Source organism: Rhinatrema bivittatum, chromosome 2 (genome assembly GCF_901001135.1).
Source record: "Rhinatrema bivittatum chromosome 2, aRhiBiv1.1, whole genome shotgun sequence".
In the NCBI taxonomy this organism is placed as follows: domain Eukaryota; kingdom Metazoa; phylum Chordata; class Amphibia; order Gymnophiona; family Rhinatrematidae; genus Rhinatrema; species Rhinatrema bivittatum.
The window spans coordinates 821,315,981-821,339,758 of NC_042616.1; the positions used below are offsets into that span (position 1 = coordinate 821,315,981).

At 51.8% G+C, this 23,778-nt stretch overlaps 1 protein-coding gene across 13 annotated transcripts in view; it reads left to right on the forward strand.

Annotated features, from left to right (window-relative positions):
* Nucleotides 1–22,365, forward strand: part of PARP10 (poly(ADP-ribose) polymerase family member 10) — a 102,489-nt gene extending 80,124 nt beyond the window's left edge. For all 13 annotated transcript variants that reach the window (XM_029592328.1, XM_029592326.1, XM_029592321.1 and 10 more), the window contains 2 exons: nt 5,652–5,826; nt 21,575–22,365. In XM_029592328.1, coding sequence (XP_029448188.1) covers nt 5,652–5,826; nt 21,575–21,867 — 468 coding nt within the window. In that variant the 3' untranslated portion in view covers nt 21,868–22,365. The remainder of the gene's footprint in view (nt 1–5,651; nt 5,827–21,574) is intronic.
* The last annotated feature ends 1,413 nt before the right edge of the window (nt 22,366–23,778 follow it).

The following is a 23,778-nucleotide window of genomic DNA, read 5'->3' on the forward strand; positions in this document are numbered from 1 at the left end:
GACTTCAATTACCCCAATATTGACTGGGTAAATGTATCATCGGGAAACGCTAGAGAGATAACATTCCTGGATGGAATAAATGATAGCTTTATGGAGCAATTGGTTCACGAACCGACTAGAGAGGGAGCAATTTTAGATCTAATTCTCAGTGGAGCACAGGACTTGGTGAGAGAGGTAACGGTGGTGGGGCCGCTTGGCAATAGTGATCATAATATGATCAAATTTGATTTAATGACTGGAAGGGGCACAGTAAGCAAATCCACGGCTCTCGTGCTAAACTTTCAAAAGGGAAACTTTGATAAAATGAGAAAAATTGGTAGAAAAAAATTGAAAGGAGCAGCTACAAAAGTAGAAAATATGCAAGAGTTGTGGTCATTGTTAAAAAATACCATCCTAGAAGCACAGTCCATATGTATTCCATGCATTAAGAAGGGTGGAAGGAAGGTCCAACGATTACCGGCATGGTTAAAAGGGGAGGTGAAAGAAGCTATTTTAGCCAAAAGATCTTCATTCAAAAATTGGAAGAAGGATCCAACAGAAGAAAATAGAATAAAGCAAAAGCATTGGCAAGTTAAATGTAAGACATTGATAAGACAGGCTAAGAGAGAATTTGAAAAGAAGTTGGCCGTAGAGCAAAAGCTCATAATAAAAAATTTTGAAAAAATACCCAAAGCAGAAAGCCTGCGAGGGAGTTGGTTGGACCAAGACATAATAGAGTGGTTAAAGGGGCACTTAGAGAAGATAAGGCCATCGTGGAAAGATTAAACGATTTCTTTGCTTCGGTGTTTACTGAAGAGGATGTTGGGGAGGTGCCCGTAATGGAGAAGATTTTCATGGGTAATGATTCAGGTGGACTGAATCAAATCACGGTGAACCTAGAAGATGTGGTAGGCCTGATTGACAAACTGAAGAGTAGTAAATCACCTAGTAATAGCTAGAGATCCCAGCAGGAGCACGGGCGCTCTGGCAGGCTGCTGGTACGGTAATAACTAGAGATTCCAGCAGGAGCACAGGCGCTCTGGCAGGCCGCTGGTACGGTAATAACTAGAGATCCCAGCAGGAGCACGGGCGCTCTGGCAGGCCGCTGGTACGGTAATAGCTAGAGATCCCGGCAGGAGCGCGGGCGCTCTGGCAGGCCGCTGGTACGGTAATAACTAGAGATCCCAGCAGGAGCACGGGCACTCTGGCAGGCCGCTGGTACGGTAATAACTAGAGATCCCAGCAGGAGCACGGGCACTCTGGCAGGCCGCTGGTACGGTAATAACTAGAGATCCCAGCAGGAGCACGGGTGCTCTGGCAGGCCGCTGGTACGGTAATAACTAGAGATCCCAGCAGGAGCACGGGCGCTCTGGCAGGTACAGTAATAACTAGAGATCCCAGCAGGAGCACGGGCACTCTGGCAGGCCGCTGGTACGGTAATAACTAGAGATCCCAGCAGGAGCACGGGCGCTCTGGCAGGTACAGTAATAACTAGAGATCCCAGCAGGAGCACGGGTGCTCTGGCAGGTACAGTAATAACTAGAGATCCCAGCAGGAGCACGGGCGCTCTGGCAGGTACAGTAATAACTAGAGATCCCAGCAGGAGCACGGGCACTCTGGCAGGCCGCTGGTACGGTAATAACTAGAGATCCCAGCAGGAGCACGGGCACTCTGGCAGGCCGCTGGTACGGTAATAACTAGAGATCCCAGCAGGAGCACGGGCACTCTGGCAGGCTGCTGGTACGGTAATAACTAGAGATCCCAGCAGGAGCACGGGCGCTCTGGCAGGCTGCTGGTACGGTAATAACTAGAGATCCCAGCAGGAGCACGGGCGCTCTGGCAGGTACAGTAATAACTAGAGATCCCGGCAGGAGCACGGGCGCTCTGGCAGGCTGCTGGTGCGGTAATAACTAGAGATCCCAGCAGGAGCACGGGCACTCTGGCAGGCTGCTGGTACGGTAATAACTAGAGATCCCGGCAGGAGCACGGGCGCTCTGGCAGGCTGCTGGTACGGTAATAACTAGAGATCCCGGCAGGAGCGCGGGCGCTCTGGCAGGCCGCTGGTACGGTAATAACTAGAGATCCCAGCAGGAGCACGGGCGCTCTGGCAGGCCGCTGGTACGGTAATAACTAGAGATCCCGGCAGGAGCGCGGGCGCTCTGGCAGGCTGCTGGTACGGTAATAACTAGAGATCCCGGCAGGAGCGCGGGCGCTCTGGCAGGCCGCTGGTACGGTAATAACTAGAGATCCCGGCAGGAGCACGGGCACTCTAGCAGGCCGCTGGTACGGTAATAACTAGAGATCCCAGCAGGAGCACGGGCGCTCTGGCAGGCTGCTGGTACGGTAATAACTAGAGATCCCGGCAGGAGCACGGGCGCTCTGGCAGGCTGCTGGTACGGTAATAACTAGAGATCCCGGCAGGAGCGCGGGCGCTCTGGCAGGCCGCTGGTACGGTAATAACTAGAGATCCCGGCAGGAGCACGGGCACTCTAGCAGGCCGCTGGTACGGTAATAACTAGAGATCCCAGCAGGAGCACGGGCACTCTGGCAGGCTGCTGGTACGGTAATAACTAGAGATCCCGGCAGGAGCACGGGCGCTCTGGCAGGCCGCTGGTACGGTAATAACTAGAGATCCCGGCAGGAGCACGGGCGCTCTGGCAGGCTGCTGGTACGGTAATAACTAGAGATCCCGGCAGGAGCGCGGGCGCTCTGGCAGGCCGCTGGTACGGTAATAACTAGAGATCCCGGCAGGAGCGCGGGCGCTCTGGCAGGCTGCTGGTACGGTAATAACTAGAGATCCCGGCAGGAGCGCGGGCGCTCTGGCAGGCCGCTGGTACGGTAATAACTAGAGATCCCAGCAGGAGCACGGGCACTCTAGCAGGCCGCTGGTACGGTAATAACTAGAGATCCCAGCAGGAGCACGGGCACTCTGGCAGGCTGCTGGTACGGTAATAACTAGAGATCCCAGCAGGAGCACGGGCGCTCTGGCAGGCTGCTGGTACGGTAATAACTAGAGATCCCAGCAGGAGCACGGGCGCTCTGGCAGGTACAGTAATAACTAGAGATCCCAGCAGGAGCACGGGCACTCTGGCAGGCTGCTGGTACGGTAATAACTAGAGATCCCGGCAGGAGCACGGGCGCTCTGGCAGGCTGCTGGTACGGTAATAACTAGAGATCCCGGCAGGAGCGCGGGCGCTCTGGCAGGCCGCTGGTACGGTAATAACTAGAGATCCCGGCAGGAGCACGGGCGCTCTGGCAGGCCGCTGGTACGGTAATAACTAGAGATCCCGGCAGGAGCACGGGCACTCTGGCAGGCTGCTGGTGCGGTAATAGCTGGAGCTCCCCGCAGGAGCACGGGCGCTCTGGCAGGCTGCTGGTGCGGTAATAACTAGAGATCCCAGCAGGAGCACGGGCGCTCTGGCAGGCTGCTGGTGCGGTAATAACTAGAGATCCCAGCAGGAGCACGGGCGCTCTGGCAGGCTGCTGGTACGGTAATAACTAGAGATCCCAGCAGGAGCACGGGCGCTCTGGCAGGCTGCTGGTGCGGTAATAACTAGAGATCCCAGCAGGAGCACGGGCGCTCTGGCAGGCTGCTGGTGCGGTAATAACTAGAGATCCCAGCAGGAGCACGGGCGCTCTGGCAGGCTGCCTGGTACGGTAATAACTAGAGATCCCAGCAGGAGCATCGGGCGCTCTGGCAGGCTGCTGGTGCGGTAATAACTAGAGATCCCAGCAGGAGCACGGGCGCTCTGGCAGGCTGCTGGTGCGGTAATAACTAGAGATCCCAGGCAGGAGCAGCGGGCGCTCTGGCAGGCTGCTGGTACGGTAATAACTAGAGATCCCAGCAGGAGCGCGGGCGCTCTGGCAGGCCGCTGGTACGGTAATAACTAGAGATCCCAGCAGGAGCACGGGCGCTCTGGCAGGCCGCTGGTACGGTAATAACTAGAGATCCCAGCAGGAGCACGGGCGCTCTGGCAGGCTGCTGGTACGGTAATAACTAGAGATCCCAGCAGGAGCGCGGGCGCTCTGGCAGGCCGCTGGTACGGTAATAACTAGAGATCCCAGCAGGAGCACGGGCGCTCTGGCAGGCCGCTGGTACGGTAATAGCTAGAGATCCCAGCAGGAGCACGGGCACTCTGGCAGGCTGCTGGTGTGGTAATAACTAGAGATCCCAGCAGGAGCACGGGCACTCTGGCAGGTACAGTAATAACTAGAGATCCCAGCAGGAGCGCGGGCGCTCTGGCAGGCCGCTGGTGCGGTAATAACTAGAGATCCCAGCAGGAGCGCGGGCGCTCTGGCAGGCCGCTGGTACGGTAATAGCTAGAGATCCCAGCAGGAGCACGGGCACTCTGGCAGGCTGCTGGTGCGGTAATAACTAGAGATCCCAGCAGGAGCACGGGCGCTCTGGCAGGCCGCTGGTTCGGTAATAGCTAGAGATCCCAGCAGGAGCACGGGCGCTCTGGCAGGCCGCTGGTACGGTAATAACTAGAGATCCCAGCAGGAGCACGGGCGCTCTGGCAGGCTGCTGGTGCGGTAATAACTAGAGATCCCAGCAGGAGCACGGGCGCTCTGGCAGGCCGCTGGTACGGTAATAACTAGAGATCCCAGCAGGAGCACGGGCGCTCTGGCAGGCTGCTGGTACGGTAATAACTAGAGATCCCAGCAGGAGCACGGGCGCTCTGGCAGGCCGCTGGTACGGTAATAACTAGAGATCCCGGCAGGAGCACGGGCACTCTGGCAGGCTGCTGGTACAGTAATAACTAGAGATCCCAGCAGGAGCACGGGCGCTCTGGCAGGCTGCTGGTACGGTAATAACTAGAGATCCCAGCAGGAGCACGGGCGCTCTGGCAGGCTGCTGGTACGGTAATAACTAGAGATCCCAGCAGGAGCACGGGCAGCTCTGGCAGGCCGCTGGTACAGTAATAACTAGAGATCCCGGCAGGAGCACGGGCACTCTGGCAGGCTGCTGGTACAGTAATAACTAGAGATCCCGGCAGGCGCGCGGGCGCTCTGGCAGGCCGCTGGTACGGTAATAACTAGAGATCCCAGCAGGAGCACGGGCGCTCTGGCAGGCCGCTGGTACGGTAATAACTAGAGATCCCAGCAGGAGCATGGGCACTCGGCCAGGTCTGCCTGGCAGGCTACACATTCCTCACATTGAGTGAAGTGATGCAGCACCATGCGGCAAGTCCATGGGGACCTGGATGTGCAAATAATTGCCATGCTGATGTGGTGGCTATTGGATGATTGTAGGGCCTTGTGGTTTGACATGGGAGGGGCGCTGCGTGTGGATCGTGCATGCTAAAGTTCCCAGAAGAGTGGAGTGCAGTGGAGGAAGATGATAGAAGCTGTCCTGGATAAGGAATGATACCCTGCAAGGGGTCACATGGCTGGCAGCTGGGATATAGCCTTGGTAGTGGGGGGAGGAATAATTGGGCAGATTGGATAAATTTATAACATAATATGTTATGATTTCTTTCTGGCTGGCTGCTTTCTCTCCGTTTCTGGACTGTTCCTGTACCCCCTTCATCACACCTTCTGGCTGTCCAATTCTTCCCTTTGTGTATAATTAACTCGCTTCCTTTGAAATGATGGCATTTTAATCTCCCACCCTTCCTCCAGCTTCCCTCTCTTAATGAATGCGTCAGGGCTGTGCTCTTCTCTGGTTGCAGGTGGAGCGTCTGTCTCACCCCCTGCTCTCCACGCAGTACCGGCTGAAGAAACAGTGCATGGAACGGGCAGGATGTCAGCAGCCTGTGGAGCGCCGCCTGTACCACGGCACCACGGAGGCCAGCTCCCGTGAAATCTGTCAGTACGGCTTCAACCGAAGCTTCTGCGGCAAGAATGGTAAGACTGGGACCTCCTTCAGGCGTAGGATAAGCACAGAGCATTATATGTACTAACATCTTAACCCATGTTAAAATGACAAAGCAAGACATAAAGAATAAATGCAATAGTTTATACATTATAAATACAGAGATCACAGCCACAAACAGGATCTCTGTATCCTGTCATAAAAGGAGATTGAGAAAATAATGAACAATTCTAATAATAAATAAAACTGAACACAATACAGACAGCAGAATAATTTAACTAATACTGCAATAAAATGCTAGCTGAAAAGTTTAGGATGCATATCACAGTGGGACACTTACGCAGTCCCAGTCATTCATTACAGGCTCGGTGATATAATCAGGTCCAACTACTTTACCAAACACTGATTCCAGCCTTGCTTAAAACAGTATCTCTTATTACAGCTTCACAATCACACAACAGTGGACTGTCTTCCTTTCAGAGCAGTGTACTCTCATTACTTACAGTTCAGTACTGCTTCCCTCAACTAATACAGCAATCAAATGCTAGAAGAAAAGTTCTGGACTGTTCCTGTACCCCCTTAGTGTTTGGGCACTGATATATGTTACAGGAGCTGCCTTCCTCCTGGAGACCTGGGCCTGGTATGGTTATCCTCACCTGGATCCCCAGCTCTTATTCCCTAACCTCTGGTTACGCCCTCTGAACTCCACCTGCCCAGCAGGATCCTGCCCATAGAGCATACTCTCCTTAAGGTTAGGACTTTTCAGCTTGGAGAAGAGACGACTGAGGGGGAATATGATAGAGGTGTTTAAGATCATGAGAGGTCTAGAACGGGTAGATGTGAATCGGTTATTTACTCTTTCGGATGAAAGACTAGGGGGCACTCCATGAAGTTAGCATGGGGCACATTTAAAACTAATCGGAGAAAGTTCTTTTTTACTCAACGCACAATTAAGCTCTGGAATTTGTTGCCAGAGGATGTGGTTCGTGCAGTTAGTATAGCTGTGTTTAAAAAAGGATTGGATAAGTTCTTGGAGGAGAAGTCCATTACCTGCTACTAAGTTCACTTAGAGAATAGCCACTGCCATTAGCAATGGTTACATGGAATAGACTTAGTTTTTGGGTACTTGCCAGGTTCTTATGGCCTGGATTGGCCACTGTTGGAAACAGGATGCTGGGCTTGATGGACCCTTGGTCTGACCCAGTATGGCACGTTTTTATATTAATAATTAAGCTTGTATGAACAGGGCCTGAGTTACTCTAAGGAACTGATCTTTGCTTAAAAAGGTACGAGCTTGGTGAATTAAGCAAAGCTGCAGAAAGCTTGCTTAACATATTGCATGGATCTGGGGAATGATAGATACATTTTCAGCAAAAAGAGATTGTAAAATGTATGAATTCCCCTGGTCCTGAAGATCCCTACCCTAACTCTGGTTAATTAGAGCTGTAAGAGCAGGGTTAAGTGAGTCTGCTGCCAGCCTGGGTCCTGCTCAGCTCCTGAAGATCCCTACCCTAACTCTGGTTAATTAGAGCTGTAAGAGCAGGGTTAAGTGAGTCTGCTGCCAGCCTGGGTCCTGCTCAGGTCCTGAAGATCCCTACCCTAACTCTGGTTAATTAGAGCTGTAAGAGCAGGGTTAAGTGACTCTGCTGCCAGCCTGGTACCTGCTCAGCTCCTGAAGATCCCTACCCTAACTCTGGTTAATTAGAGCTGTAAGAGCAGGGTTAAGTGAGTCTGCTGCCAGCCTGGGTCCTGCTCAGGTCCTGAAGATCCCTACCCTAACTCTGGTTAATTAGAGCTGTAAGAGCAGGGTTAAGTGAGTCTGCTGCCAGCCTGGGTCCTGCTCAGCTCCTGAAGATCCCTACCCTAACTCTGGTTAATTAGAGCTGTAAGAGCAGGGTTAAGTGAGTCTGCTGCCAGCCTGGGTCCTGCTCAGCTCCTGAAGATCCCTACCCTAACTCTGGTTAATTAGAGCTGTAAGAGCAGGGTTAAGTGAGTCTGCTGCCAGCCTGGGTCCTGCTCAGGACCTGAAGATCCCTACCCTAACTCTGGTTAATTAGAGCTGTAAGAGCAGGGTTAAGTGAGTCTGCTGCCAGCCTGGGTCCTGCTCAGCTCCTGAAGATCCCTACCCTAACTCTGGTTAATTAGAGCTGTAAGAGCAGGGTTAAGTGAGTCTGCTGCCAGCCTGGGTCCTGCTCAGCTCCTGAAGATCCCTACCCTAACTCTGGTTAATTAGAGCTGTAAGAGCAGGGTTAAGTGAGTCTGCTGCCAGCCTGGGTCCTGCTCAGGACCTGAAGATCCCTACCCTAACTCTGGTTAATTAGAGCTGTAAGAGCAGGGTTAAGTGAGTCTGCTGCCAGCCTGGGTCCTGCTCAGGTCCTGAAGATCCCTACCCTAACTCTGGTTAATTAGAGCTGTAAGAGCAGGGTTAAGTGAGTCTGCTGCCAGCCTGGGTCCTGCTCAGGTCCTGAAGATCCCTACCCTAACTCTGGTTAATTAGAGCTGCAAGAGCAGGGTTAAGTGAGTCTGCTGCCAGCCTGGGTCCTGCTCAGGTCCTGAAGATCCCTACCCTAACTCTGGTTAATTAGAGCTGTAAGAGCAGGGTTAAGTGAGTCTGCTGCCAGCCTGGGTCCTGCTCAGGTCCTGAAGATCCCTACCCTAACTCTGGTTAATTAGAGCTGTAAGAGCAGGGTTAAGTGAGTCTGCTGCCAGCCTGGGTCCTGCTCAGCTCCTGAAGATCCCTACCCTAACTCTGGTTAATTAGAGCTGTAAGAGCAGGGTTAAGTGAGTCTGCTGCCAGCCTGGGTCCTGCTCAGGTCCTGAAGATCCCTACCCTAACTCTGGTTAATTAGAGCTGTAAGAGCAGGGTTAAGTGAGTCTGCTGCCAGCCTGGGTCCTGCTCAGCTCCTGAAGATCCCTACCCTAACTCTGGTTAATTAGAGCTGTAAGAGCAGGGTTAAGTGAGTCTGCTGCCAGCCTGGGTCCTGCTCAGGTCCTGAAGATCCCTACCCTAACTCTGGTTAATTAGAGCTGCAAGAGCAGGGTTAAGTGAGTCTGCTGCCAGCCTGGGTCCTGCTCAGGTCCTGAAGATCCCTACCCTAACTCTGGTTAATTAGAGCTGTAAGAGCAGGGTTAAGTGAGTCTGCTGCCAGCCTGGGTCCTGCTCAGCTCCTGAAGATCCCTACCCTAACTCTGGTTAATTAGAGCTGTAAGAGCAGGGTTAAGTGACTCTGCTGCCAGCCTGGGTCCTGCTCATGTCCTGAAGATCCCTACCCTAACTCTGGTTAATTAGAGCTGTAAGAGCAGGGTTAAGTGAGTCTGCTGCCAGCCTGGTTCCTGCTCAGCTCCTGAAGATCCCTACCCTAACTCTGGTTAATTAGAGCTGTAAGAGCAGGGTTAAGTGAGTCTGCTGCCAGCCTGGGTCCTGCTCAGCTCCTGAAGATCCCTACCCTAACTCTGGTTAATTAGAGCTGTAAGAGCAGGGTTAAGTGACTCTGCTGCCAGACTGGATCCTGCTCATGTCCTGAAGATCCCTACCCTAACTCTGGTTAATTAGAGCTGTAAGAGCAGGGTTAAGTGAGTCTGCTGCCAGCCTGGGTCCTGCTCAGGTCCTGAAGATCCCTACCCTAACTCTGGTTAATTAGAGCTGTAAGAGCAGGGTTAAGTGAGTCTGCTGCCAGCCTGGTTCCTGCTCAGCTCCTGAAGATCCCTACCCTAACTCTGGTTAATTAGAGCTGTAAGAGCAGGGTTAAGTGACTCTGCTGCCAGCCTGGGTCCTGCTCAGGTCCTGAAGATCCCTACCCTAACTCTGGTTAATTAGAGCTGTAAGAGCAGGGTTAAGTGAGTCTGCTGCCAGCCTGGTTCCTGCTCAGCTCCTGAAGATCCCTACCCTAACTCTGGTTAATTAGAGCTGTAAGAGCAGGGTTAAGTGAGTCTGCTGCCAGCCTGGGTCCTGCTCAGCTCCTGAAGATCCCTACCCTAACTCTGGTTAATTAGAGCTGTAAGAGCAGGGTTAAGTGAGTCTGCTGCCAGCCTGGGTCCTGCTCAGGTCCTGAAGATCCCTACCCTAACTCTGGTTAATTAGAGCTGTAAGAGCAGGGTTAAGTGAGTCTGCTGCCAGCCTGGGTCCTGCTCAGCTCCTGAAGATCCCTACCCTAACTCTGGTTAATTAGAGCTGTAAGAGCAGGGTTAAGTGACTCTGCTGCCAGACTGGATCCTGCTCATGTCCTGAAGATCCCTACCCTAACTCTGGTTAATTAGAGCTGTAAGAGCAGGGTTAAGTGAGTCTGCTGCCAGCCTGGGTCCTGCTCAGGTCCTGAAGATCCCTACCCTAACTCTGGTTAATTAGAGCTGTAAGAGCAGGGTTAAGTGAGTCTGCTGCCAGCCTGGTTCCTGCTCAGCTCCTGAAGATCCCTACCCTAACTCTGGTTAATTAGAGCTGTAAGAGCAGGGTTAAGTGACTCTGCTGCCAGCCTGGGTCCTGCTCAGGTCCTGAAGATCCCTACCCTAACTCTGGTTAATTAGAGCTGTAAGAGCAGGGTTAAGTGAGTCTGCTGCCAGCCTGGTTCCTGCTCAGCTCCTGAAGATCCCTACCCTAACTCTGGTTAATTAGAGCTGTAAGAGCAGGGTTAAGTGACTCTGCTGCCAGCCTGGGTCCTGCTCAGCTCCTGAAGATCCCTACCCTAACTCTGGTTAATTAGAGCTGTAAGAGCAGGGTTAAGTGAGTCTGCTGCCAGCCTGGGTCCTGCTCAGGTCCTGAAGATCCCTACCCTAACTCTGGTTAATTAGAGCTGTAAGAGCAGGGTTAAGTGAGTCTGCTGCCAGCCTGGGTCCTGCTCAGCTCCTGAAGATCCCTACCCTAACTGGTTAATTAGAGCTGTAAGAGCAGGGTTAAGTGAGTCTGCTGCCAGCCTGGTACCTGCTCAGGTCCTGAAGATCCCTACCCTAACTCTGGTTAATTAGAGCTGTAAGAGCAGGGTTAAGTGAGTCTGCTGCCAGCCTGGGTCCTGCTCAGGACCTGAAGATCCCTACCCTAACTCTGGTTAATTAGAGCTGTAAGAGCAGGGTTAAGTGAGTCTGCTGCCAGCCTGGGTCCTGCTCAGCTCCTGAAGATCCCTACCCTAACTCTGGTTAATTAGAGCTGTAAGAGCAGGGTTAAGTGAGTCTGCTGCCAGCCTGGGTCCTGCTCAGGTCCTAAAGATCCCTACCCTAACTCTGGTTAATTAGAGCTGTAAGAGCAGGGTTAAGTGAGTCTGCTGCCAGCCTGGGTCCTGCTCAGGTCCTGAAGATCCCTACCCTAACTCTGGTTAATTAGAGCTGTAAGAGCAGGGTTAAGTGAGTCTGCTGCCAGCCTGGGTCCTGCTCAGGTCCTGAAGATCCCTACCCTAACTCTGGTTAATTAGAGCTGTAAGAGCAGGGTTAAGTGAGTCTGCTGCCAGCCTGGGTCCTGCTCAGGTCCTGAAGATCCCTACCCTAACTCTGGTTAATTAGAGCTGTAAGAGCAGGGTTTATTTTATTTATTTATTTATTTAATTTTATATACCGGCAACCGTTTGCACATCGTGCCGGTTTACAAGTAACTTGCAACAAAAGATATATAGGCGTAGCCTTTACAGAGAACGGTGTATAACATAAACGCAGTAACAGAATAAATAACTGAATAACTAATAAATAACTAAATAACTAAAGGGAGGGATGGAAGGGGGTAGTCGAGACAAATGGGGGGGCAGGGGGAGGGTGCAAAAAGACACAGGGATAGGATATGAGTTGGGATTCGAGGGAGAAATATGTACACTTGTTATATACAAAATTGTATGAGTCATTAGAAGGGGAGGGTATTGGGTGTAGGACCTGAACGGGGGATGTTGGAGAGAGATGAGGGTTGGGCTAGCATGTTAGTTGGTGGAGCTGATGAGGAAAGGGGGTAAGCTTGGAGGAAAAGCCAGGTTTTGAGTTTCTTTTGAAAGTAGGTGTGGAGGTTTCGGTACGTAGGTCAAGAGGCATAGAGTTCCAGAGGGAGGGGCCTGCAAGGGAAAGGGCTCTATTGGTGGTGGAGATTAGTCTAGTGGATTTTATGGAGGGAGGGATAAGGGTTCCACGGAGGGAAGCACGGGTGGGTCTTGTGGAGGTACGAGGGAGGAAGGGTGGATTTAGCCAGTTGTAGTGTTCGTTAGTAATACTTTTGTGGATGAGGGTGAGGGTCTTGTAAATAATTCGTGAGTGAATGGGAAGCCAGTGGGTTAAGTGACTCTGCTGCCAGCCTGGGTCCTGCTCAGGTCCTGAAGATCCCTACCCTAACTCTGGTTAATTAGAGCTGTAAGAGCAGGGTTAAGTGAGTCTGCTGCCAGCCTGGGTCCTGCTCAGCTCCTGAAGATCCCTACCCTAACTCTGGTTAATTAGAGCTGTAAGAGCAGGGTTAAGTGACTCTGCTGCCAGCCTGGGTCCTGCTCAGGTCCTGAAGATCCCTACCCTAACTCTGGTTAATTAGAGCTGTAAGAGCAGGGTTAAGTGAGTCTGCTGCCAGCCTGGGTCCTGCTCAGGACCTGAAGATCCCAACCCTAACTCTGGTTAATTAGAGCTGTAAGAGCAGGGTTAAGTGAGTCTGCTGCCAGCCTGGGTCCTGCTCAGGTCCTGAAGATCCCTACCCTAACTCTGGTTAATTAGAGCTGTAAGAGCAGGGTTAAGTGAGTCTGCTGCCAGCCTGGGTCCTGCTCAGCTCCTGAAGATCCCTACCCTAACTCTGGTTAATTAGAGCTGTAAGAGCAGGGTTAAGTGACTCTGCTGCCAGCCTGGGTCCTGCTCAGGACCTGAAGATCCCTACCCTAACTCTGGTTAATTAGAGCTGTAAGAGCAGGGTTAAGTGAGTCTGCTGCCAGCCTGGTACCTGCTCAGGTCCTGAAGATCCCTCCCCTAACTCTGGTTAATTAGAGCTGTAAGAGCAGGGTTAAGTGAGTCTGCTGCCAGCCTGGGTCCTGCTCAGGACCTGAAGATCCCTACCCTAACTGGTTAATTAGAGCTGTAAGAGCAGGGTTAAGTGAGTCTGCTGCCAGCCTGGGTCCTGCTCAGGACCTGAAGATCCCTACCCTAACTCTGGTTAATTAGAGCTGTAAGAGCAGGGTTAAGTGAGTCTGCTGCCAGCCTGGTTCCTGCTCAGGTCCTGAAGATCCCTACCCTAACTCTGGTTAATTAGAGCTGTAAGAGCAGAGTTAAGTGAGTCTGCTGCCAGCCTGGGTCCTGCTCAGGACCTGAAGATCCCTACCCTAACTCTGGTTAATTAGAGCTGTAAGAGCAGGGTTAAGTGAGTCTGCTGCCAGCCTGGGTCCTGCTCAGCTCCTGAAGATCCCTACCCTAACTCTGGTTAATTAGAGCTGTAAGAGCAGGGTTAAGTGAGTCTGCTGCCAGCCTGGGTCCTGCTCAGCTCCTGAAGATCCCTACCCTAACTCTGGTTAATTAGAGCTGTAAGAGCAGGGTTAAGTGAGTCTGCTGCCAGCCTGGGTCCTGCTCAGGTCCTGAAGATCCCTACCCTAACTGGTTAATTAGAGCTGTAAGAGCAGGGTTAAGTGAGTCTGCTGCCAGACTGGATCCTGCTCAGGTCCTGAAGATCCCTACCCTAACTCTGGTTAATTAGAGCTGTAAGAGCAGGGTTAAGTGAGTCTGCTGCCAGACTGGATCCTGCTCAGCTCCTGAAGATCCCTACCCTAAATCTGGTTAATTAGAGCTGTAAGAGCAGGGTTAAGTGAGTCTGCTGCCAGCCTGGGTCCTGCTCAGCTCCTGAAGATCCCTACCCTAACTCTGGTTAATTAGAGCTGTAAGAGCAGGGTTAAGTGAGTCTGCTGCCAGCCTGGGTCCTGCTCAGCTCCTGAAGATCCCTACCCTAACTCTGGTTAATTAGAGCTGTAAGAGCAGGGTTAAGTGAGTCTGCTGCCAGCCTGGGTCCTGCTCAGCTCCTGAAGATCCCTACCCTAACTCTGGTTAATTAGAGCTGTAAGAGCAGGGTTAAGTGAGTCTGCTGCCAGCCTGGGTCCTGCTCAGGTCCTGAAGATCCCTACCCTAACTGGTTAATTAGAGCTGTAAGAGCAGGGTTAAGTGAGTCTGCTGCCAGCCTGGGTCCTGCTCAGGTCCTGAAGATCCCTACCCTAACTCTGGTTAATTAGAGCTGTAAGAGCAGGGTTAAGTGAGTCTGCTGCCAGCCTGGGTCCTGCTCAGCTCCTGAAGATCCCTACCCTAACTCTGGTTAATTAGAGCTGCAAGAGCAGGGTTAAGTGAGTCTGCTGCCAGCCTGGGTCCTGCTCAGGTCCTGAAGATCCCTACCCTAACTCTGGTTAATTAGAGCTGCAAGAGCAGGGTTAAGTGAGTCTGCTGCCAGCCTGGGTCCTGCTCAGCTCCTGAAGATCCCTACCCTAACTCTGGTTAATTAGAGCTGTAAGAGCAGGGTTAAGTGAGTCTGCTGCCAGCCTGGGTCCTGCTCAGGTCCTGAAGATCCCTACCCTAACTGGTTAATTAGAGCTGTAAGAGCAGGGTTAAGTGAGTCTGCTGCCAGCCTGGGTCCTGCTCAGGTCCTGAAGATCCCTACCCTAACTCTGGTTAATTAGAGCTGTAAGAGCAGGGTTAAGTGAGTCTGCTGCCAGCCTGGGTCCTGCTCAGCTCCTGAAGATCCCTACCCTAACTCTGGTTAATTAGAGCTGCAAGAGCAGGGTTAAGTGAGTCTGCTGCCAGCCTGGGTCCTGCTCAGGTCCTGAAGATCCCTACCCTAACCCTGGTTAATTAGAGCTGCTAAGAGCAGGGATAAGTGAGTCTGCTGCCAGCCTGGGTCCTGCTCAGCTCCTGAAGATCCCTACCCTAACTCTGGTTAATTAGAGCTGTAAGAGCAGGGTTAAGTGAGTCTGCTGCCAGCCTGGGTCCTGCTCAGGTCCTGAAGATCCCTACCCTAACTCTGGTTAATTAGAGCTGTAAGAGCAGGGTTAAGTGAGTCTGCTGCCAGACTGGATCCTGCTCAGGTCCTGAAGATCCCTACCCTAACTCTGGTTAATTAGAGCTGTAAGAGCAGGGTTAAGTGACTCTGCTGCCAGCCTGGGTCCTGCTCAGGTCCTGAAGATCCCTACCCTAACTCTGGTTAATTAGAGCTGTAAGAGCAGGGTTAAGTGAGTCTGCTGCCAGACTGGATCCTGCTCAGGTCCTGAAGATCCCTACCCTAACTCTGGTTAATTAGAGCTGTAAGAGCAGGGTTAAGTGACTCTGCTGCCAGCCTGGGTCCTGCTCAGGTCCTGAAGATCCCTACCCTAACTCTGGTTAATTAGAGCTGTAAGAGCAGGGTTAAGTGAGTCTGCTGCCAGCCTGGGTCCTGCTCAGCTCCTGAAGATCCCTACCCTAACTCTGGTTAATTAGAGCTGTAAGAGCAGGGTTAAGTGAGTCTGCTGCCAGCCTGGGTCCTGCTCAGCTCCTGAAGATCCCTACCCTAACTCTGGTTAATTAGAGCTGTAAGAGCAGGGTTAAGTGAGTCTGCTGCCAGCCTGGATCCTGCTCAGGACCTGAAGATCCCTACCCTAACTCTGGTTAATTAGAGCTGTAAGAGCAGGGTTAAGTGAGTCTGCTGCCAGCCTGGGTCCTGCTCAGCTCCTGAAGATCCCTACCCTAACTCTGGTTAATTAGAGCTGTAAGAGCAGGGTTAAGTGAGTCTGCTGCCAGCCTGGGTCCTGCTCAGGTCCTGAAGATCCCTACCCTAACTCTGGTTAATTAGAGCTGTAAGAGCAGGGTTAAGTGAGTCTGCTGCCAGCCTGGGTCCTGCTCAGGTCCTGAAGATCCCTACCCTAACTCTGGTTAATTAGAGCTGTAAGAGCAGGGTTAAGTGACTCTGCTGCCAGCCTGGGTCCTGCTCAGGTCCTGAAGATCCCTACCCTAACTCTGGTTAATTAGAGCTGTAAGAGCAGGGTTAAGTGAGTCTGCTGCCAGCCTGGGTCCTGCTCAGGCTCCTGAAGATCCCTACCCTAACTCTGGTTAATTAGAGCTGTAAGAGCAGGGTTAAGTGAGTCTGCTGCCAGCCTGGGTCCTGCTCAGCTCCTGAAGATCCCTACCCTAACTCTGGTTAATTAGAGCTGTAAGAGCAGGGTTAAGTGACGTCTGCTGCCAGCCTGGGTCCTGCTCAGGTCCTGAAGATCCCTACCCTAACTCTGGTTAATTAGAGCTGTAAGAGCAGGGTTAAGTGAGTCTGCTGCCAGCCTGGGTCCTGCTCAGGCTCCTGAAGATCCCTACCCTAACTGGTTAATTAGAGCTGTAAGAGCAGGGTTAAGTGAGTCTGCTGCCAGCCTGGGTCCTGCTCAGGTCCTGAAGATCCCTACCCTAACTCTGGTTAATTAGAGCTGTAAGAGCAGGGTTAAGTGAGTCTGCTGCCAGCCTGGGTCCTGCTCAGGTCCTGAAGATCCCTACCCTAACTCTGGTTAATTAGAGCTGTAAGAGCAGGGTTAAGTGAGTCTGCTGCCAGCCTGGGTCCTGCTCAGGTCCTGAAGATCCCTACCCTAGCTCTGGTTAATTAGAGCTGTAAGAGCAGGGTTAAGTGAGTCTGCTGCCAGCCTGGGTCCTGCTCAGCTCCTGAAGATCCCTACCCTAACTCTGGTTAATTAGAGCTGTAAGAGCAGGGTTAAGTGAGTCTGCTGCCAGCCTGGGTCCTGCTCAGGTCCTGAAGATCCCTACCCTAACTCTGGTTAATTAGAGCTGTAAGAGCAGGGTTAAGTGACTCTGCTGCCAGCCTGGGTCCTGCTCAGGTCCTGAAGATCCCTACCCTAACTCTGGTTAATTAGAGCTGTAAGAGCAGGGTTAAGTGAGTCTGCTGCCAGCCTGGGTCCTGCTCAGGTCCTGAAGATCCCTACCCTAACTCTGGTTAATTAGAGCTGTAAGAGCAGGGTTAAGTGAGTCTGCTGCCAGCCTGGGTCCTGCTCAGGTCCTGAAGATCCCTACCCTAACTCTGGTTAATTAGAGCTGTAAGAGCAGGGTTAAGTGAGTCTGCTGCCAGCCTGGGTCCTGCTCAGGTCCTGAAGATCCCTACCCTAACTCTGGTTAATTAGAGCTGTAAGAGCAGGGTTAAGTGAGTCTGCTGCCAGCCTGGGTCCTGCTCAGGTCCTGAAGATCCCTACCCTAACTCTGGTTAATTAGAGCTGTAAGAGCAGGGTTAAGTGAGTCTGCTGCCAGCCTGGGTCCTGCTCAGGTCCTGAAGATCCCTACCCTAACTCTGGTTAATTAGAGCTGTAAGAGCAGGGTTAAGTGAGTCTGCTGCCAGCCTGGGTCCTGCTCAGGACCTGAAGATCCCTACCCTAACTCTGGTTAATTAGAGCTGTAAGAGCAGGGTTAAGTGAGTCTGCTGCCAGCCTGGGTCCTGCTCAGGTCCTGAAGATCCCTACCCTAACTCTGGTTAATTAGAGCTGTAAGAGCAGGGTTAAGTGAGTCTGCTGCCAGCCTGGGTCCTGCTCAGGTCCTGAAGATCCCTACCCTAACTCTGGTTAATTAGAGCTGTAAGAGCAGGGTTAAGTGAGTCTGCTGCCAGCCTGGGTCCTGCTCAGGTCCTGAAGATCCCTACCCTAACTCTGGTTAATTAGAGCTGTAAGAGCAGGGTTAAGTGAGTCTGCTGCCAGCCTGGGTCCTGCTCAGGCTCCTGAAGATCCCTACCCTAACTCTGGTTAATTAGAGCTGTAAGAGCAGGGTTAAGTGAGTCTGCTGCCAGCCTGGGTCCTGCTCAGGTCCTGAAGATCCCTACCCTAACTCTGGTTAATTAGAGCTGTAAGAGCAGGGTTAAGTGAGTCTGCTGCCAGCCTGGGTCCTGCTCAGGTCCTGAAGATCCCTACCCTAACTCTGGTTAATTAGAGCTGTAAGAGCAGGGTTAAGTGAGTCTGCTGCCAGCCTGGGTCCTGCTCAGGCTCCTGAAGATCCCTACCCTAACTCTGGTTAATTAGAGCTGTAAGAGCAGGGTTAAGTGAGTCTGCTGCCAGCCTGGGTCCTGCTCAGCTCCTGAAGATCCCTACCCTAACTCTGGTTAATTAGAGCTGTAAGAGCAGGGTTAAGTGAGTCTGCTGCCAGCCTGGGTCCTGCTCAGGTCCTGAAGATCCCTACCCTAACTCTGGTTAATTAGAGCTGTAAGAGCAGGGTTAAGTGAGTCTGCTGCCAGCCTGGGTCCTGCTCAGGTCCTGAAGATCCCTACCCTAACTCTGGTTAATTAGAGCTGTAAGAGCAGGGTTAAGTGAGTCTGCTGCCAGCCTGGGTCCTGCTCAGCTCCTGAAGATCCCTACCCTAACTCTGGTTAATTAGAGCTGTAAGAGCAGGGTTAAGTGAGTCTGCTGCCAGCCTGGGTCCTGCTCAGGCTCCTGAAGATCCCTACCCTAACTCTGGTTAATTAGAGCTGTAAGAGCAGGGTTAAGTGAGTCTGCTGCCAGCCTGGGTCCTGCTCAGGTCCTGAAGATCCCTACCCTAACTCTGGTTAATTAGAGCTGTAAGAGCAGGGTTAAGTGAGTCTGCTGCCAGCCTGGGTCCTGCTCAGCTCCTGAAGATCCCTACCCTAACTCTGGTTAATTAGAGCTGTAAGAGCAGGGTTAAGTGAGTCTGCTGCCAGCCTGGGTCCTGCTCAGGTCCTGAAGATCCCTACCCTAACTCTGGTTAATTAGAGCTGTAAGAGCAGGGTTAAGTGAGTCTGCTGCCAGCCTGGGTCCTGCTCAGGTCCTGAAGATCCCTACCCTAACTCTGGTTAATTAGAGCTGTAAGAGCAGGGTTAAGTGAGTCTGCTGCCAGCCTGGGTCCTGCTCAGCTCCTGAAGATCCCTACCCTAACTCTGGTTAATTAGAGCTGTAAGAGCAGGGTTAAGTGAGTCTGCTGCCAGCCTGGGTCCTGCTCAGCTCCTGAAGATCCCTACCCTAACTCTGGTTAATTAGAGCTGTAAGAGCAGGGTTAAGTGAGTCTGCTGCCAGCCTGGGTCCTGCTCAGGTCCTGAAGATCCCTACCCTAACTCTGGTTAATTAGAGCTGTAAGAGCAGGGTTAAGTGAGTCTGCTGCCAGCCTGGGTCCTGCTCAGGTCCTGAAGATCCCTACCCTAACTCTGGTTAATTAGAGCTGTAAGAGCAGGGTTAAGTGAGTCTGCTGCCAGCCTGGGTCCTGCTCAGGTCCTGAAGATCCCTACCCTAACTCTGGTTAATTAGAGCTGTAAGAGCAGGGTTAAGTGAGTCTGCTGCCAGCCTGGGTCCTGCTCAGGTCCTGAAGATCCCTACCCTAACTCTGGTTAATTAGAGCTGTAAGAGCAGGGTTAAGTGAGTCTGCTGCCAGCCTGGGTCCTGCTCAGGTCCTGAAGATCCCTACCCTAACTCTGGTTAATTAGAGCTGTAAGAGCAGGGTTAAGTGAGTCTGCTGCCAGCCTGGGTCCTGCTCAGGTCCTGAAGATCCCTACCCTAACTCTGGTTAATTAGAGCTGTAAGAGCAGGGTTAAGTGAGTCTGCTGCCAGCCTGGGTCCTGCTCAGGTCCTGAAGATCCCTACCCTAACTCTGGTTAATTAGAGCTGTAAGAGCAGGGTTAAGTGAGTCTGCTGCCAGCCTGGGTCCTGCTCAGCTCCTGAAGATCCCTACCCTAACTCTGGTTAATTAGAGCTGTAAGAGCAGGGTTAAGTGAGTCTGCTGCCAGCCTGGGTCCTGCTCAGGTCCTGAAGATCCCTACCCTAACTCTGGTTAATTAGAGCTGTAAGAGCAGGGTTAAGTGAGTCTGCTGCCAGCCTGGGTCCTGCTCAGGTCCTGAAGATCCCTACCCTAACTCTGGTTAATTAGAGCTGTAAGAGCAGGGTTAAGTGAGTCTGCTGCCAGCCTGGGTCCTGCTCAGCTCCTGAAGATCCCTACCCTAACTCTGGTTAATTAGAGCTGTAAGAGCAGGGTTAAGTGAGTCTGCTGCCAGCCTGGGTCCTGCTCAGGTCCTGAAGATCCCTACCCTAACTCTGGTTAATTAGAGCTGTAAGAGCAGGGTTAAGTGAGCTCTGCTGCCAGCCTGGGTCCTGCTCAGGATCCTGAAGATCCCTACCCTAACTCTGGTTAATTAGAGCTGTAAGAGCAGGGTTAAGTGAGTCTGCTGCCAGCCTGGGTCCTGCTCAGGTCCTGAAGATCCCTACCCTAACTCTGGTTAATTAGAGCTGTAAGAGCAGGGTTAAGTGAGTCTGCTGCCAGCCTGGGTCCTGCTCAGGATCCTGAAGATCCCTACCCTAACTCTGGTTAATTAGAGCTGTAAGAGCAGGGTTAAGTGAGTCTGCTGCCAGCCTGGGTCCTGCTCAGGTCCTGAAGATCCCTACCCTAACTCTGGTTAATTAGAGCTGTAAGAGCAGGGTTAAGTGAGTCTGCTGCCAGCCTGGGTCCTGCTCAGCTCCTGAAGATCCCTACCCTAACTCTGGTTAATTAGAGCTGTAAGAGCAGGGTTAAGTGAGTCTGCTGCCAGCCTGGGTCCTGCTCAGCTCCTGAAGATCCCTACCCTAACTCTGGTTAATTAGAGCTGTAAGAGCAGGGTTAAGTGAGTCTGCTGCCAGCCTGGGTCCTGCTCAGGTCCTGAAGATCCCTACCCTAACTCTGGTTAATTAGAGCTGTAAGAGCAGGGTTAAGTGAGTCTGCTGCCAGCCTGGGTCCTGCTCAGGTCCTGAAGATCCCTACCCTAACTCTGGTTAATTAGAGCTGTAAGAGCAGGGTTAAGTGAGTCTGCTGCCAGCCTGGGTCCTGCTCAGGTCCTGAAGATCCCTACCCTAACTCTGGTTAATTAGAGCTGTAAGAGCAGGGTTAAGTGAGTCTGCTGCCAGCCTGGTTCCTGCTCAGCTCCTGAAGATCCCTACCCTAACTCTGGTTAATTAGAGCTGTAAGAGCAGGGTTAAGTGACTCTGCTGCCAGCCTGGTTCCTGCTCAGGTCCTGAAGATCCCTACCCTAACTCTGGTTAATTAGAGCTGTAAGAGCAGGGTTAAGTGAGTCTGCTGCCAGCCTGGGTCCTGCTCAGGTCCTGAAGATCCCTACCCTAACTCTGGTTAATTAGAGCTGTAAGAGCAGGGTTAAGTGAGTCTGCTGCCAGCCTGGGTCCTGCTCAGCTCCTGAAGATCCCTACCCTAACTCTGGTTAATTAGAGCTGTAAGAGCAGGGTTAAGTGAGTCTGCTGCCAGCCTGGGTCCTGCTCAGCTCCTGAAGATCCCTACCCTAACTCTGGTTAATTAGAGCTGTAAGAGCAGGGTTAAGTGAGTCTGCTGCCAGCCTGGGTCCTGCTCAGGTCCTGAAGATCCCTACCCTAACTCTGGTTAATTAGAGCTGTAAGAGCAGGGTTAAGTGAGTCTGCTGCCAGCCTGGGTCCTGCTCAGGTCCTGAAGATCCCTACCCTAACTCTGGTTAATTAGAGCTGTAAGAGCAGGGTTAAGTGAGTCTGCTGCCAGCCTGGGTCCTGCTCAGGTCCTCTTGTTCCCCTGGCCCAGGCTTTTCCGCACGTGAAAGCAGATTACATTCAGGTGCTGTAGGCATTTCCCCGTCTCCAGAGGACTCACCTGATCCCCAGAGACACAAAGTGAGAGAAAAGCCTTCACGAATCTGTCCCTAAGTTTCTGCCTGAGGCAGTGGAGGGAGAAGTGTCCTGCCCAAGGTGACACTGGGATTTGAACCCTGGTTTCCCTGGTTCCTGGCCGCTGCTCTAACCCCTAGGCTGCTCCTCTGCTCGCATGGTGTCAGGTCATGGAGGGAGGGCGGGAGAGGGCTCCGTGCACTGTAGGATTTCAGCTCATGCTCTGTTTATGATTTTTTTTTTTTACCAGCAACGCTCTATGGACAGGGCGCCTACTTCGCAGTTAAATCCGTGATATCTGTGCAAGATTTCTACTCCCCCCGAACCCCGGAAGGTAACAAATATGTGTTTGTGGTGAAAGTGCTGACGGGAGATTTCACGGCCGGAAGACCAGAGCTGAGGGCGCCTCCCCAGAAGGAGAGCAGCCTCCTTCCCCTGCGCTACGACAGCGTCGTGGACAGCGTGACAAATCCCACCATCTTTGTCATATTCAATGATACCCAGGCCTATCCAGAGTACCTCATTACCTGCCGGAGGATCTGATACTCAAGTGCATAGGGACTATTTCAGCATCTTTTATGCAAAGTGCAGAGAGGCGTTGCAGGGGGTGCAGTTAATTCTGTGCCTGTAGTGGCTCAGGTACCCATGGGTTTTCAGTGCAGACTTGTGTGCATAGGTTTCTTTTTGCAGTTTTGGGATAATGTCTGTGCAGAGTTATAAAATTACTGTCTTAGCTCTTCCCTTGCGCAGTCAGGACAGCAAGCAGCAGTGAAAGTTCATCCCAGGGAAGCTCATTTCTTCTGCCTTGTGCCACACAAGCAGTTTCCGGCGTCGGTGCTGCCTTTGGAGAGCTGGTGGATTGTCTGCGCTGTCACACAGAGTAACCTGACAAAAGGAGAGAGTTTGAGGCTGGGAACATGTCGCATGCTTAACGTCACTCTGCAGAGATAATTGCTCAGAGTTCATACTTTGGAGAATTCAGTGCTCAATTCATAAGGGAACTTTCTGTGAATAAAATAATAAAATGAACAAGTAAATGCCTCTGGTTTCCTATTTCTTTATTTGCTATTTAGGTAACAGAGATTAGAGCAATGCACTGGGGTAGTTTTCTTATTGGCTGCTGACCTTGGGAGCAAAGGAGATGTTACAGTCACTCGAAGTATCTCGCAGCCACTCAAACAATTCAGGGTGAATCTCACTTGCTAAAGCTTTTTCTTTTTTTTGTATTTAACTGTTTATTGGGAGAGTTGTGATGCATAGCAATTCCAAAACATCAACAACAATCAACATATATATACCCACCCCCTCCTTTTTCTTTATTACCCCCCTTCCCTATCCTATACAATGCAGATCAGGGACTCATCAACCCCTCCCCTGGGGGTAATCATCCTTAGTCAGATTACGGAGACCTGTGTATCTTGGCTATTAAATTACTGAAGTATTCTGCAATTGCTGTAATTAAATGATATGTAGCTAGTCGGTCTTGTCTTCGTTCCATGCCTCGTATATCCATTAATTTTTTAACTGCCAAAGATCTTGGAGGTTCTTCTCCCAGTGATGTGCAACTAGAGAGAGGACGCGGCTGAACTGAGCTCCCCGGCCATCTTAAAAAAAAACCTGTAAATCTCTCTGGTCCGGCTAACAGTGATGATTACTTCAATGAAAGAGACACAGAAGAGATCCTTGCCCGCATATTGGGCAGACAAGAAGCCACTGCCACAGAGAAAAAAAACAAGGAACTGATGAGGGACATCTCCGGCTCGGGAGACGATTCGATTTCAGAAGAGGAATGGCCGCTCCCATCTACCACCACTCAACATGACTAAGCAATTACATGAGATGTTTGAGAAATTTTCTAATAAGATTACCTCGGACATCAATGCTAAGGTAGCGGTGGTGGTGGTGGTGGAAAAAGTGGCACAGATGGGGTGTCTACCCCACAGGACAACAGCACGCCCATCACAGAAGCAGAAAGCCACGTGGAGGAGTTGGAACTTATAGAAGCCTGTAAGAAAGTGGATGTTCTTGAACACAAATTGATGACTATGGAAGAAAAACTCAACAACCTGGAGAACCACGGTCTGAGGGAAAATATCAGAATAGTCGGGCTTCCTGAACAACTAACAAGGCTCTGATATTGTGTTTTTTTTTCTCTAACTGGATTCTGAAACTTCTAGGCCTAGAGAACAAAGATGGCCGCATCAAGTTGGAATAAGCGTGCCGGGCCTTGGCACCCCCACCTCTTCTGCACCAGGGGGTAGGCCCCAAGTGATAATCTTACAATTCCACCATTATACAGAAAAAGTTAAAGTCCTGGACAAAGCCAGAGCGTTAAAATCAATTACTTACCAGAATCTCAGGATTTTTTTCTTCTCTGACTTCTCCCAGCAAGTGCAGAAAAAACGGGCTTCATGGAAGTGAAGTGCCAGCTACGCCAGCGAGGCCTACAAATAC